Source organism: Gorilla gorilla, chromosome 2 (genome assembly GCF_029281585.2).
Source record: "Gorilla gorilla gorilla isolate KB3781 chromosome 2, NHGRI_mGorGor1-v2.1_pri, whole genome shotgun sequence".
In the NCBI taxonomy this organism is placed as follows: domain Eukaryota; kingdom Metazoa; phylum Chordata; class Mammalia; order Primates; family Hominidae; genus Gorilla; species Gorilla gorilla.
Genome location: NC_086017.1, coordinates 111,661,047 through 111,675,194, shown reverse-complemented (window position 1 = coordinate 111,675,194; position 14,148 = coordinate 111,661,047). Strand labels below are relative to the sequence as shown.

Genomic DNA, 14,148 nt, shown 5'->3' with positions numbered 1-14,148 from the left:
TATTTCTTAATTTTCCTTCAGATCTTTTTCCAGCCATTTTTGCCCAAAGATATACTCTCAGCCTGTGCTTGACTTAGCAGTGGTTCTGAGACACCCATGAAAGCAATACTAATTTTAATTTGATAGATTCTTTATTCTCTTTCAATTACATTTGAGGAATATGCCCTGAGCTTGTTCTAACCTGTTTATTGCCAGGGAGGACCCTGACTTTCATAGGACATATTTATGTTTTCTCTTTTGGAGGTGTTTTTCTTACTTTCAAAACTCTAACTTTTGCAGATTTTCTTGAAAAGTGCCACGGACTAGGAAATCCACTCAAAGAGAGAAATAGAAAAACCAACCCCAATCTTTATAGCTTCTTTTTCTTCAAAAGAGAAAAAAAAAAAAAAAAGTGTTCTGGTGCCATCTTAGCCAATTACCCATATTTTCCTTCATAACATGAACTGCTGGTTACTTTACTACAGTCACATATTCCAAGTAAGAATCATGCCTTTTTGTTCCATTTCTCTTTCCAAACTTAACTGACTGGCTACATTTTTTTGTTCGCTTTATCGAAAACACAGGAATCTATTGAAGTAGAAAAGAAACTTTGCATGTGGATAAAAGCTTCACCATTTATATTTGCTCAATCTAGTAATTAAAAATTAAGCATATTCCATGTTTTAAATACATGTCATTTTTCCTTTGATCTTGATTCTTTCTTGGTGATTTTTTTCACATTGTCTTAGGACCTGAAACACCAGGAAGCAAACCTTCAACAACATTAGGTAATAGAGTTATTGAGTGGGTGACCTTTGTTTCTTCTTTTCCTGTCTGCTGGTATCTGTGTTGACAGACTCACATTAATGAATTAATACATTAATGTCCCTTTGTGTGTGTGTGTGAGTGCTGTTCTTCAGAAAAAAAGTTAATTCCTATAGGTATAGTTTATAAACTGTATCTCATTTTTTAAAAGTTGCCTGTCCTGAAATAATTAGTGAATTTAAAGCCTTCTGCATATATTGTTGATTTGTGGATATTTTAAATGCTAAGTGAAAAATTTCTCTGTTTAAATCTTAGGCCAAATTTTAATTTTTATCCCAAATGGCTTTATAAAAGCAACCTTTCTCATGTTCCTGTTGAACATATGCCTTCAATATTTTTGAGTGACTATCTTCTCTAAGCTGTACAAAGTTTTGAGATTTTCCATCTCAAAATGGAAGAACAGACAGATCTCTTGGACAGTTTATTAATCTGTGACAAAAAAATTATTCAAGACCTCATTTAACTGCATAAATAATGATAGAAATTTGCAAAACAGATGGAAACATGTCCACAGTAAATCAAAGGGTTTAAATGTCCTTCTAAGATGGATGTAATATTTATCATCAGTTTGTAAATCCACCCTTCTTGTATTAACTTGCTAATTTTCTTTCTTCAGCACCACGAAAGACCAAAAGACCAGGTCGTCGCCCCCGCCCCCGTCCCCGCCCTAAAACCACACCTAGTCCAGAAGTGCCCAAGTCCAAACCCGGTAAATGTGATATTCAGGTTCCAATTAACATAGAAAGTGGAATATGGCAGCTTCTGGTTTGATAGCTACTTGAGCAGCTGGGCTTTAGGAACCAGTGGAATTGACTTTTATAACTGAGCATCTGTACTCAGTTTCTATATTCATTTTATATATGTAATATTTTATATAATATGTTTATACTCTCAGTCATAGTTATTAGGTACACACAGCAGAAAGCTGGCCCATTAAGTGAATTATTAAAGTAAAGCACCTTGAAATCTTATGATGTACATTCATGGCAGATGAGGTGTGGGAAAGCAACAAGGAGAAAGGAAAATGGGAACTGTAAAAGGGAAAATCACGTTCAGAAAAAATGCATCATTTAGATAGTGTCCCAGCTTGAGGCATAATGTCTCCCTCCTCACGATGCCACTTCTTGAAATATTTCATGTTTTTGGTGTTTGCTTCTGTAGCTCTGGAACCTGCCACGATACAACCGGAGCCCTTGGTGCCCACAACTGGTAATTCTACTCCCTCCACCACGGCTGCTTTCACGGGTTGTAGCTTTTGCTTTCCCCACTCTCCATTACAGGCATGACTGCAGTTCCACCACCTCATCACAGTTTCATCCCACGCTTTTCCTCACCTTTCCTGTCTGGGTCTGAAGATCCTAAAGATAGGAGAGTTCTAAAACAATCCAGTGTGCTCATTTAAGGAAGGTCTGTGGTCTTGAACACAACTTCCTGGTTCTCTGCTGACCTTCTGTCTGCCCTATATGTGTCGTGGGGTTGAGAAAGCCATCAACTCCTCAGACAGGGACCTCTGTGCTCATCCTGAACTGAACAAATGGCAAAATTTTACTCCAGTGCCATGGTTAGCATTTCATTGCTTTACTGATTCAACTTCTAGGACTTTCTTCTTTTTAAAAAGCTGCATGAAATAATGGCTTCTTCGGCTCTTCTGTTTCTTTGAAAAATGTTTTTGAGTAGGTATGGATAGCGAGAGGAACCAAGATCGTTCTTGATCTAGAATCCAATGTAAAACTGGTGATGGTCTTTGGAACTTGACAGCATTAAAAGTCCCAAACTGGTTTTATTGTTTTTTGGTACTAATACTGTTTGATTATAATCATTTAATTATAGTTTCTTAGCGCTCAAAATCTATCATGGCTTTACTTTGGAAAATCCCAGACATCGGCAGCCATGTAACATTATTTCTCATGTGTAATTTCAAATGTTTATGGATTACTTCCAGATCGCCTCCTAAGCAATCAGATTTCTACCTTACTGTTTGTATACTGAAGAAAACCTTTTGATCAAAGACATAGAACTAATATACTTTGTCTATTTTGAAATTATTTATATAGGAAAAATGTCTTATGACCGTCCTCATTACTTTTGCTCAAAAACACATTTTGAGCGTTTAGTAATTAATTTTCCTTTCTGGAAAAACTAATTATGCTAGTGTGTAGTTAAAATAGACACTCTTTTCACCCTTCCCACACCCTAGAAATGTTTATAGATTCGTTGAATTTATATAGTGTCTTTGTTCTGCATAATTGTCCTTAATTTTGACAGTCACAGCCATGACCCATTGTGGTAATTTTAATACCTTTTTCTTTAGCCTCAAAACCATCTGAGAGACCTAAAACCACACACAGACCAGATGCACCTCAAATTCAGCCTGGTAATCATTACTTTCAATGCCTTGATCTATAAATAGGAAAACAATGTGTAAGTAACATTAATCTCCACATTCACAGCTCAGCTGTAACACTAATTATGGCACTCTAATTTTCTTCAGGTTCAAAACCACCAAAACAATTACTTCCTAAACCCCAAACCACAGCAGAACCAGACATGCCACCAACTAAATCCGGTAAACATAATTTCCAGTGCTTTAGCTTAACAGGATTTTCTTTGGAAACATTGCTGAAAATGTTTCCAATCTGTCATATCATATAAATCATAGAAACCCAAATACCATAATTTTGTTCATTATCTTCTCCAAGTAGCCACACTGATGTTTTAAGTGCTAAATGAACAAGTCAATATGTAGGAAATTAGTAAATTTTATACCTGATTGACTGGCATTTCATTTTCTTAAAGCTTTTTTAGGCCTATTTTCTGAATTTGTAATGAACAGAAGCCTGAGTTTTCTGTATCTGAAACATTTTTGAAAGTCATTTTAGTAACCACTGTTAGTACACACAGAAGGCTGACACTGTTCTTCATTTATAGGCACAACTGAAAAGAAGACTTGCTAGTAAGGGATTAGCTTCCTCTAAAATACTCCATTGACATTTTATTTTATTCTATTTATTTATTTATTTAGAGATGGAGTCTTGCTCTGTCACGCAGGTTGGAGTACAGTGGTGCAACTGGCTCACTGAAACCTCTGCCTCCCAGGTTCAAGTGATTCTCCTGCCTACGCCTCCTTAGGAGCTGGGACTACAGGCACCCACCACCACACCAGGCTAATTTTTGTATTTTTAGTAGAGACGGGGGTTTCACCATGTTGGCCAGGCTGGTCTTTTGAACTCCTGACCTCAGGTGATCCACCTGCCTTGGCCTCCCAAAGTGCTGGGATTATAGGCATGAGCCAACGTGCCCGGCCAACATTTTAAACAGTAACTGTTAACTGAGTAATTTTCTACCACATAAGAAGATATTTATATAACAGTTCTCAGAATCCAACTGTTTTGCAGTTGAAATTTTCTCCCAAGATTCCAATTAGTATAAAATTTTAATTTGCTAAGAAGCATCTCACATAATAAATAAGCCTATCAAGAAGGCAATTTATATTAATTTAGAATAAACTAGACTCTGTGTCCTCTGAATTAAACATCAATGAGCACCCAAAAGTTTAGACTTCCTTGCTTTTATTACCTATATCTGTTTATTTTTTATGATGCAGTCTCTGAGCCTGTTCCATTTGAAACTGAAGCTCCCTCAATGACCATAGGTAATGATGCTTTCTTCCTTCTTGGCCAATGTTTCTCTGAGCCTGCGCCTCTCATCTCTTTTTTCATTAGCTATAATATGCACAATTGTCATTCACCATTTTTGTTTTCATTTTTAAAAATTTTTACTATTTTCAGCAGGGGCCTTTTTAACATCATTAGGCATCCTTACATCTGCTGCTCAGCTTGTAACACATAATTGTTATTCTTTCTTCGATCACCTTCAGAGACATTCAGATTGCTTGAGTCACAGTCACTCTGTCTATATCCATCTTTCAAACCAGAAAATTTTTTGAAACCTCTGCTTCTTTGTGGGTACAATTTATGGATGTGGGAGGGGAGCAATGAAAAAGCTGGTTGGAGTTTGTCCTCAATGTGTTTATAAGGAGCTCATGATGGTACATAACTGTTTCTTTCTCACAAAAGTCCTTTCTTCCTGTTCCACATTATTCATATGCAAATTGATCTTTCTGTTGCTAAATTCATCTTGGGATGCAAAATTCCCAACAAAATAAGGATTCTCTGTTTTGTTTGAAGGCAATTAGTTATAAATATTGTTGTCATCCTGTTGTCCTGACTTCCTCCATCTCTTCTATTATATATGCCTTTAGTTCTGAAGATGCTCTCAGTGGTGGCTTAAACCAACTTTGTGCTATGATGTCTTGAGCAATAAGGGAAAGTCAGCCTCTCTATAAATGCCTAAAGAGTTTTTGAGGATGAGATGTTTGAATGTTACATTTAGCCTTCTGGGTTTAGTGAAAGGTAAATGGAGATGCTAATACCAGAGAGTTACAATTCTTGATTAATTTTATATCTATGTATAATCAATTTCAGAATGTTATAGAAATCCTGTATATCTAGACAAAAAGTTGTATTATTACCTTTTAGACCTTTTCCTTAATTATCTCTGTTTTCTACTTGAATAATTATCTCCTAATTAGCAATTTGAAATAAATGAATAAGGAGGCAGAGTAAGAAGCAATATCACATTTATTACAAATAAAAGGTACAAGACTTTTGCACAACTCTCACAAATCTCCAGTAAATAGACTGAAAACATTTTTCTAATTCTCCTCACAACTACCACTCTCAAAACAAATTAATAATGGTGGTGAAAACTTTTTAAATACCAACAGAAGCTTTTATAACAAATTTTTAGAGTACTTTAAAATGATATATTGGACAACTAAGATTTTCTTGGATCCAGGTTTTTTATGTTGTTGGAATCAGATAATGAAATACAGAAAAATATTTTTCATTGCCCTTATAGGGATGCAAAGGGTATGGGTATTTTGTGAAATAAATGGATATGATAGTTTGGCTACTTAGGGGAAAACAAATACTATTTTCCCAGAGTTCAGAAATGTATTTAAAACATTAAAGGGTTAAGAAGATTCATTTTCAAAATAACTTTCTTTTTCTGTATTTCTTAATCTCCATTGTTTATTATATTGCTTTTGGTTAGTTCCCACCACAGACATTGAGCCTGTAACTGTGAGAACTGAGGCTACAGTGACAACATTAGGTAATGACCTCTTATGTCTTTAAGTATGAGTTTTTTCTGCTCATTGTCTAGTCTATTCCACCACTATTTGGGCTAAGGGTTTTTTCTTTCATAAGATTTTCTCATCATCCTCTTGTCATTGAACTATATTCTTCATTTTGAATGTATTGAAAGTGCTTAAAACAAGTTACTTGATTATAAGCCCATACGCCACTAGTGAACAGCGTCTGTGTCCCATTTTTCCCATATTATCCAGCTTTATTAATGCTTGACAGAGCCTGTGATTCTGCTCCAGTAGTGTTCTATGTTAAAACTGAATTTCAAATACAATTAGGAATGTCTGCCTGATAAATATCAATTATAATTCTGTGGGCATCTTACTTTCTGTTGTTTTAAGACATACAGAGAATTTTTATTGTCTACCAACTATTTTAGAAAACAAAGTGTGTTTATACTAATAACTTGTAATGGAATGTGTGTCTGAGCCAAGTAATTTCTTAGTACGCTCTCCCAAAAGCAGGCAGGCCTGGGTCCCTCTCTGATGTGATGTCTACGTGCCTATGTCTGACTTCCCTTGGGTCTGGGCCCTCTTTGAAAATCCTATACCAGCAACTAATAATAAAGTTGCAGTTTATTTTTTTAAATTACATATATTCCATCTGTCTCAAAAGACCTGTCAGTAGACCAAAAATACATATTTTTGCATATAGATGATCAGAAGAAAATTCTAAACCAAAGAGACAAATTTCTCAAGACTTAGGAAAACTTTAGAAAACCTAGAACCATGTGTAATCCTTTCTTTGGTTTCTGGAGTCATATGACTACAATAACCAGTTTCCTTTCTTTAGCTCCAAAAACATCGCAACGAACAAGAACACGTCGTCCACGTCCCAAACATAAAACCACGCCACGCCCAGAGACACCACAGACCAAACTAGGTAAATAATACGTGGTTCCTTGTCCCTGTGGCATCCCATTGGATGTGGCATGGGGGTGGCAGTTTAACATGCCACTTTATAACCCACTTGACCCTTGGGGTGAAGGCCCAAGTCATGGAAAGCAGCTGCTACCAACACAGTGCTCTGGCGATACCTGTGACTTCCTCATTCTGATTGCGTGAGGACCTCCTTGGTGCCTGGGAATTTTACTTTCTTCTCTGACATTCAATTACATTTTTCTCTTTGATTCCTCAGCTCAGCAAAAACTGACCTGATTAGGTGTCTAGTTAGCATATTTAGTTCAACCTGTCACACATTTTGAGCGTTTGTATCTGTAAGGAATATTTTAGAAAAAAACAAATGACTTACCTGTGTGAGACTCTTCATAACAGATATACAGGAATGTGAGGAAAAGCAAATATTTATTAAATTTTACCAACTGTTAGGCACATCGTTAATTCTTAGAGAAGCAAAACATCTGTGGGCTGATAAGTGTAATGTGAACCTTTAGGGAGAACTCCATTTCTACAAAAAATTTAAGAAAAACTAGCCAGATACGGTGATGTGCACCTGTAGTCCTAACTACTTGGGTGAATGAGGTGGGAGGATCACTTGAGCCCAGGAAGTCGAGACTGCAGTGAGCTACAATTGCACCCTTGCGCTGTAGCCTGGGCAACAGAGCAAGAGCTCATCTTGTGGGCCTTGAAATTTGTAGAGCCTGTAGATTTATTGGTGGATGGGTAGGAATCATATAAACAGAGGCAGGAAGGTGTCGTGTGAGGGTGACATTGGAAGGATAGGAACTGCAAGTGCAACCTGATTGTAAGAAAGGCAAAATTCTTTTAGTTGGACAGTAATGCTGCTTTTGATGGGTCTACAAAGAGCACTTCGAATGCCTGACTTCGATGATTGGATTTGAGCCAATTGGCTCCAGCACGCTCTCCTAACCTAGAGGTCAGGCCTTTTCTCTCCTGATAACAAAGAGATGCACTAACAAGTTTGATGGATTGAATGACACTCTATATCTGGTTCTTTGTATGCCTTTGTTTGAACAGAGGTCTTGGTCTTTTTCCAAAGTGCACTCTCAACAAAGAACAGCATTATCTGTTTTAGTCATTCATCAGTGTATCTGCTTAAACATATCAGTAATTGCATCTATCATGAACTAGGGCTTTGTTTTCCAGTTTATAGTGTAACTACACTTTCACATTAGTTTTTCCTAATTTTTAAACATAACATTATTAGATGTCCTAAGATTTTTCTAAGCAGTGTTTTCTACTATATCATCAGATAATATAAAAATAAGAAAAACTGGTAGCTAACCATGTTACAGATGCTGAGGTTATATCTGTTTCATAAAAGCAAATAAATATGTACCCTCACTTGAGAACTTCAAAATGTTTGCTTTGTGGCTATAGAACCAACGCTATAATGGTAAAGTTCACTTTTCAAGAGAATGATGGCTTTTCTCGTGTGTTTAACATTTATTTCTTTTTAAAATTGCTTTTGATCATTTCTTGCTACAGACTTTGGACCTATTACTCCTGGGACATCTTCAGGTAATGACTCTCTATGTCCTTCAGCAAGTGCTTTTTCTTACTCATTGTCAGATTTTGCTATGGTGCTATATAGGCTATTGTACCATCTTTTGTTGTCATCTCATTACAGTATTCATCTTAAAATATGGAAAGCTTGCTTTTTAAAGAAATATGCAATAACTTAATTCAAGACCGCTGTCTTCTCCATAGCCCAGCTTGAAACTGTGTCATGTCTGAGTCTCTGAACAATACTCTTAGAGCCAAGATCCAACTACAATTCCCCATATATTCCTTATTTAGAGCACCAACGTAGTATCAGATGATATCATGAAGTTTCTTTATGCACCTTTCTGTTTTTCAAGTTGTATGTAATTTTTTTTGCTTTATTGATGTTTCCGTGAATTTTATATACTTAGTCTAGTAAATTACCAAGTAGAAAATTTGCCCAAGCCTAGTTATCTTAAATTATAAGTGAATAGTGTAGGGTTGGTTAGAACCTCTCTCACACCATCAGAGTTAAGCAGTGATTTGGGTTAGGGACACTTTCAAGAAAATAATGATAGTTTCTAATGTTTGTTTCTTAAATGCAATTGTATGTACAATATTTGTCTCTGGAGAACTTTCAGTTATCAAAGAAAACCTATTAAGATACTGAAGGAGAAAATTTCAAACCAAAGTGACAAAGTTCTGTCAACTCAAACTCTAACAAGTATTTTAAAACTTAGAGCTATGTCATCCTATTCACAGTGAATGCAGCCATCAGCACCATATTAATCCTAAATTTTCTTCCTTCAGCTCCAACAACAACAACAAAAAGAACCCGTCGTCCACATCCCAAACCTAAAACCACGCCCCATCCAGAAGTACCTCAGACTAAACTGGGTAAATATGTAGTTTCTGTTTTGTAGAATCCAAGCAGTCTACCACGATTGGGACTGTAAGTTCTATGTACATATAATCTATTGTGTTGTGCCCTATATATCTCTTAAGAGTAAAAGCTACTGGTTAGTGAGGAGAACATGAATAGCTTAGCATCTCTTGCTTCCTTTATAGGGATCTTCTCTGCTGATGATTATTTACTCTTCTTGCTCTTTTATTTCATTCCTGTCTTAAAGATAAAGCTGCTCAGTATTGAGCCAGCACAATCATTTCAATCAACTACTATTATTAAGTCCCTTCTAATTCCCCAAAGCCATATTAGTCCATACATCAGAAGTGGGAAGAATGTTTTCTTTCTCAGTCAGTTTACACTGTAGTTGTAAACAAAAGCTGTTCCTGCATAACCAGTTAGAAACGAATATGAGGAAACATGTTTATGCAAATATAATTTATTGCATGGTATAAATGCCACCTCCTAGAAGCATGGCAAATATTTAGAGGAGGAAAATGTCCAGGATAATTAGAAACCAGCATAGAAACTGGATGAGTAGAGGGATGAGGGAACAGAGGCTGATAAGCAGGGAATGTGTTGAAGTTGGCTCACCAGACAGAGGATAACTCGTTGATACCCTCCTGTTCAGTGATGAATTAAAGGGGGCTGGGATGTCTACTCAAGAGCTTAAATTTGATCTAGGGGGCTTCAATGATCCCTACTTCTGCACAGGATCATGCTTTTTCTGTTCTTAGAACTGAAGATACCCAGCCCAATGATACCAAAAACTGAGAGTTGGTTCTTCAGCTACTTGTGTTAAGTAAAGCTGTATTTACTAAAGACTTAGTCTCTTAATGAGTGTAGTCTCAGCTTCCTTTTGGCTGTTAATATGTGTGGTGCACAGACTCTAGGGCAACCTCCCAGTGATTCCCTGCTCCTGGAGTTAACACCTTTATATAATCCATCCTCTCCTCCTCATCCTCTCTCTTTCCCTCCCTGTCTCTCTCTCCCTTGTGCTAGCATGGCAGACACACCCCCAGCACATGCACCTATTCAAGAGTGACACCCATCACCTTTGCCTTATTTTATTGGTTAAAAAGATGTCAGAGATCCAGCACACACTCAAGGGGAAGAGATGACACAAAGGTGTTAACACCAGAGGCAGAAATCACTGGGGATCACCATAGGGGCCCTCTGCTACACTGTGTTTGCTTTCAAATGTAAATGTTTATTCTATCTATCATTATTGATTACTGCTTATAATGAATGCTCTTTGGTTTTTTGGCTTCCACAAAAGTTCTAGTCTTTACCATATCTTTTTCTAAGAAAATGACTAGCCAGATTTTCTAGTGTTCATTCGAATCATGGTTAACCAACAAGAAGATCTTACTATTGACCTCAGTGAGATGCTCAGCGAAGTCCAAATGCTATTGCTGACTGTCTTCTGAGTCAAACGAGTACCTGATTAAAGTTTGGAGAAATATTCAAAGGAAAAAAAATACAGCCACTTTCTTTTGAGTTATGATATTAAGAATTAATTTTGCAGCCTTAGAAATCTGATTTTTAGTGGTAAGATGAATGTTCCAACATTTCGTGCATTCACAAAATCTCTTTGGTTTCTTTTATTACTTTTGATCAGTTCCTGCCACAATCCTCAAACCAGTTCTTAGAACTGAGGCTTCAGGGACAACAGCAGGTAATGGCACATTATGTCCATCAACATCTGCCTCTCCTGCTCATTTCAAACCCATTCATCACCATCATAACCACAGCTTCTCCCGCTTCACAAGGCTTCTGTGTTATCCTCTATCATTCATTACTTCTTAATATGTATAAGAGTATTAAAACAATTTCTTGTTGGTAAAAGAGCCAAGCATGAACTTAGGGTCGGTTTATATATTGCAATGTAATGACTTTGAATTACCCACATCTTGCCCCCACATAACATTTTAACCACATTCTTTGTTACTAAGTTTCAAATATAATCACTGGAGGGTGGAGGTGCAGGTGTCTATCACTGATCTAGGCTGAGTAAATCGGCACAGCTATTACGGTGTGACATAGTTCTCTTGCAGATCTTAATTTCTACATTTTTACTATCTGCATTATATATATATATATATGGCCATTTGGGGTAAGGGTGTGTTCTTGTTTCAGTAAAGAGTAAAATTTTCCCAAGTAAAGAGTAAAATATGCCCAAGGTTGGTAAATTTAAATTATAAGTACCATCATAAATGTAAAATCACCCTATACCTACCCCCATCACCGCCATAATTCAGCAAGGTTTTAGAACTTGTTCTTCATTCAGGAATCCCTGTGAGAAGCTCCTTAAAATATCATCAATAAACTCAGATTTCTATGTGATTTTTATTCTTCAGAAAAAGCTACATGATAAAAAGAGACACTGTATTGAAATAGGGGCAAATATTTCAAACCCAAAAGAAACATTTCTTGGAAGTCAAGAAATTATAACAAGTATAATCTTATCCACAGCTTCTGGAACCAAACACGCTGTATTAACCTGAAGTTTTCTTCCTTTAGCTCCCAAAGTGCCTCAACGAACTCGTCGTCCACATCCCAAACCTAAAACTACACTGAGTCCCGAAGAGCTTCAGACTGAACTGGGTAAATTTGTAGGTCATGCTTGAGGAATCCTAACAGCCCACCCCAGTGGGACCCAAAGAGAATGAAGTAGCTGGGCATGGTCAGCAGCTGATTCCACATCAGACTAGGCAATGAGGAACAGGGCTGGGGAGATGATGTGGTAGCCAAATTCCTTATGCTTCTCTCTCAGCATCTATTTAATTTACTTCTCATTCAATTCTCTTCATCCTTTCAATGTTGAATATATGATAAAGTGAAACAGCCAGAGAAGGAACATATGTTCATGCAAGTGGGAGATTATTTCTTGTTAACTATAGGAGTCACATAAGTCACAAATAAGGATGTAAGGCAGGAGTTGGCAAACATTTTCTAGACAGAGCCAGATAGTAAATTTTCTAGGTTTTCTGGGCCATATAGTCCCTGTAGTATCTTCTTCTTCTTTTTTTTTTTTTTTTTCACAACACTTAAAAACAGAAAAACCATTCTCAGGGGAAAATCAGGGGAAGAATAATAGAGAAATTCAGAAAGGCAAGGAATGTATGGAAACCAGCCTGAGGAGGCAGTTTCTCTGACCACTGGAGGCTGTCAGGCTTCTAGGTGTTGATCAGAACATTTCGTTGAGGTGTCTGCAGCTAAGTGAGAGGGGGTCTCTTGCATGCTGGCCTGAGGAGTTTGGATTTTAGGTAGGAATCATCTGCATCCCTGTGCGGTCAGGCTTTCTCTGGGTATTGCCTAGCTGTATACCACAGACTGAGGGGCTGGCCCTCTTCTTGTCCTCTTTGGTACTCACGTTGGACAAAGCTCATGGTCTTGTTCCAAAGATGAGTTTTCAGCAAAATGTGTATGGTCTACTATGCTCTATTAGTTAGGTTCAGATCACCAAAGAATGAGAAAAACTCCTGGGACACTTCACATGGACCGTTATCTGAATTATCTGACTACAAAGTAAATGGCCATTCTTCCTAAGAGATGAATTGGTACCCAAGGACAGAGGTGTCATTTTCTCTCAGCTCAGGAGGCTAATTGTGTTTGTTTCGTGCTCTGGACAGACACATCATGACCTGGTAAAATTCTTTTTGAATGTTCTGAGTTTTTATAAATTTTTAATGTTTTGTTGGTGTTTTATTTTTATTATTTTTGGCCAGTTCCTGCTACAATCTTTGAACCAGTTTCTCCTATAAAAGAGGCTCCAGGGACAACATTCGGTAATGCCACTTTTTGATCTTCAGCAAGTGCTTTTTCTGCTCACTGTCAAGTTTATTCCACTGTATATTGCCATTCAATTACATTTTTGGTTTTGTAACGGTTGAACATGCATAAAACAAGTTGCCTCTTGCTCATAAGAGAGCTACATCTGAATCTAGTTTGGGATCTTTCCTGGTCTGTAACTTAAAATGTTTATCATATCATTTTGTTTTTGGTTTAACCAGAGTTCTCTATTAAGGGAGATTTCACATATTCTTGCGAGGTTCTGACCTGATCTACGCTAACCAGGCTGTAACACAGAAGTTTCTTTATATATCCCTTATACACCTCCCTTTTTATTTTTTTCCCTTTTTGGGGGTTTATATTTTTGTTTCTTTTTTTTATCCCACTTACAGCCATTCCCAAATATCTACCTTTTTAATCTGCCTGTTATTTTTGTTATTTTGTTAATGTATGAGTAATATTTTTAGTGAATTAATCAACAGATAATGTGATCAAGGCTAGTAGATTTAAATAATAAACTGTATCCTTAGTATAAATTGCATTCCCCCTAGTCTCCATCATAATCTGGATGATTTATAACCCTTTTAATCCAGGCAGGGCACTCTACAGAATGTGATAAACATATTAATCCTAAGTATCTGAATTAATAAATTAATTTAATCTGTCAAATTTGCATCTTTGCAAATTTGTTATTGAAGTATCTTAAATAACAGAAGAAGATAAAGTATAGTAGGAGCAAAATTTTTGCATTAGAAAGATATATTTTCTGAAGTTCAGGAAAATCTACCAAGCTTCGGAAAACCTAAAGATTCTTTTTAAGTCTATGATGTGCAGAAGCATAAGATTTAAAATAACTAAAGGTTATCTTTTTCTACCTCCAAAAACCTCCCATTGAACATATCATTCACAGCACAAACTTAATACCACTCCTTGTCTGGCTACTCTTGAGACTATACCAGATAAGTATAGGGTCTTTGGTTTATGGAGCTTGGGAGCCTGTCAGTGATAGGAATAATAGACTCACATACCC

The 14,148-nt window shown here is 36.8% G+C and overlaps 1 protein-coding gene across 50 annotated transcripts in view; it reads left to right on the top strand.

Moving 5' to 3' along the window:
- ABI3BP (ABI family member 3 binding protein) overlaps positions 1–14,148 on the top strand; it is a 243,624-nt gene that overhangs the window by 151,581 nt on the left and 77,895 nt on the right. For 19 of the 50 annotated variants that reach the window (XM_031008936.3, XM_063703961.1, XM_055383567.2 and 16 more), the window contains 13 exons: positions 729–767; positions 1,421–1,513; positions 1,966–2,013; positions 3,116–3,178; positions 3,296–3,370; positions 4,409–4,456; positions 5,920–5,979; positions 6,807–6,896; positions 8,423–8,455; positions 9,230–9,316; positions 10,945–11,001; positions 11,847–11,930; positions 13,055–13,114. In XM_031008936.3, the coding sequence (XP_030864796.3) occupies positions 729–767; positions 1,421–1,513; positions 1,966–2,013; positions 3,116–3,178; positions 3,296–3,370; positions 4,409–4,456; positions 5,920–5,979; positions 6,807–6,896; positions 8,423–8,455; positions 9,230–9,316; positions 10,945–11,001; positions 11,847–11,930; positions 13,055–13,114 (837 nt within the window). The remainder of the gene's footprint in view (positions 1–728; positions 768–1,420; positions 1,514–1,965; positions 2,014–3,115; positions 3,179–3,295; positions 3,371–4,408; positions 4,457–5,919; positions 5,980–6,806; positions 6,897–8,422; positions 8,456–9,229; positions 9,317–10,944; positions 11,002–11,846; positions 11,931–13,054; positions 13,115–14,148) is intronic. The other 31 variants (XM_055383584.2, XM_063703963.1, XM_055383561.2 and 28 more) reach the window with 8 other exon arrangements.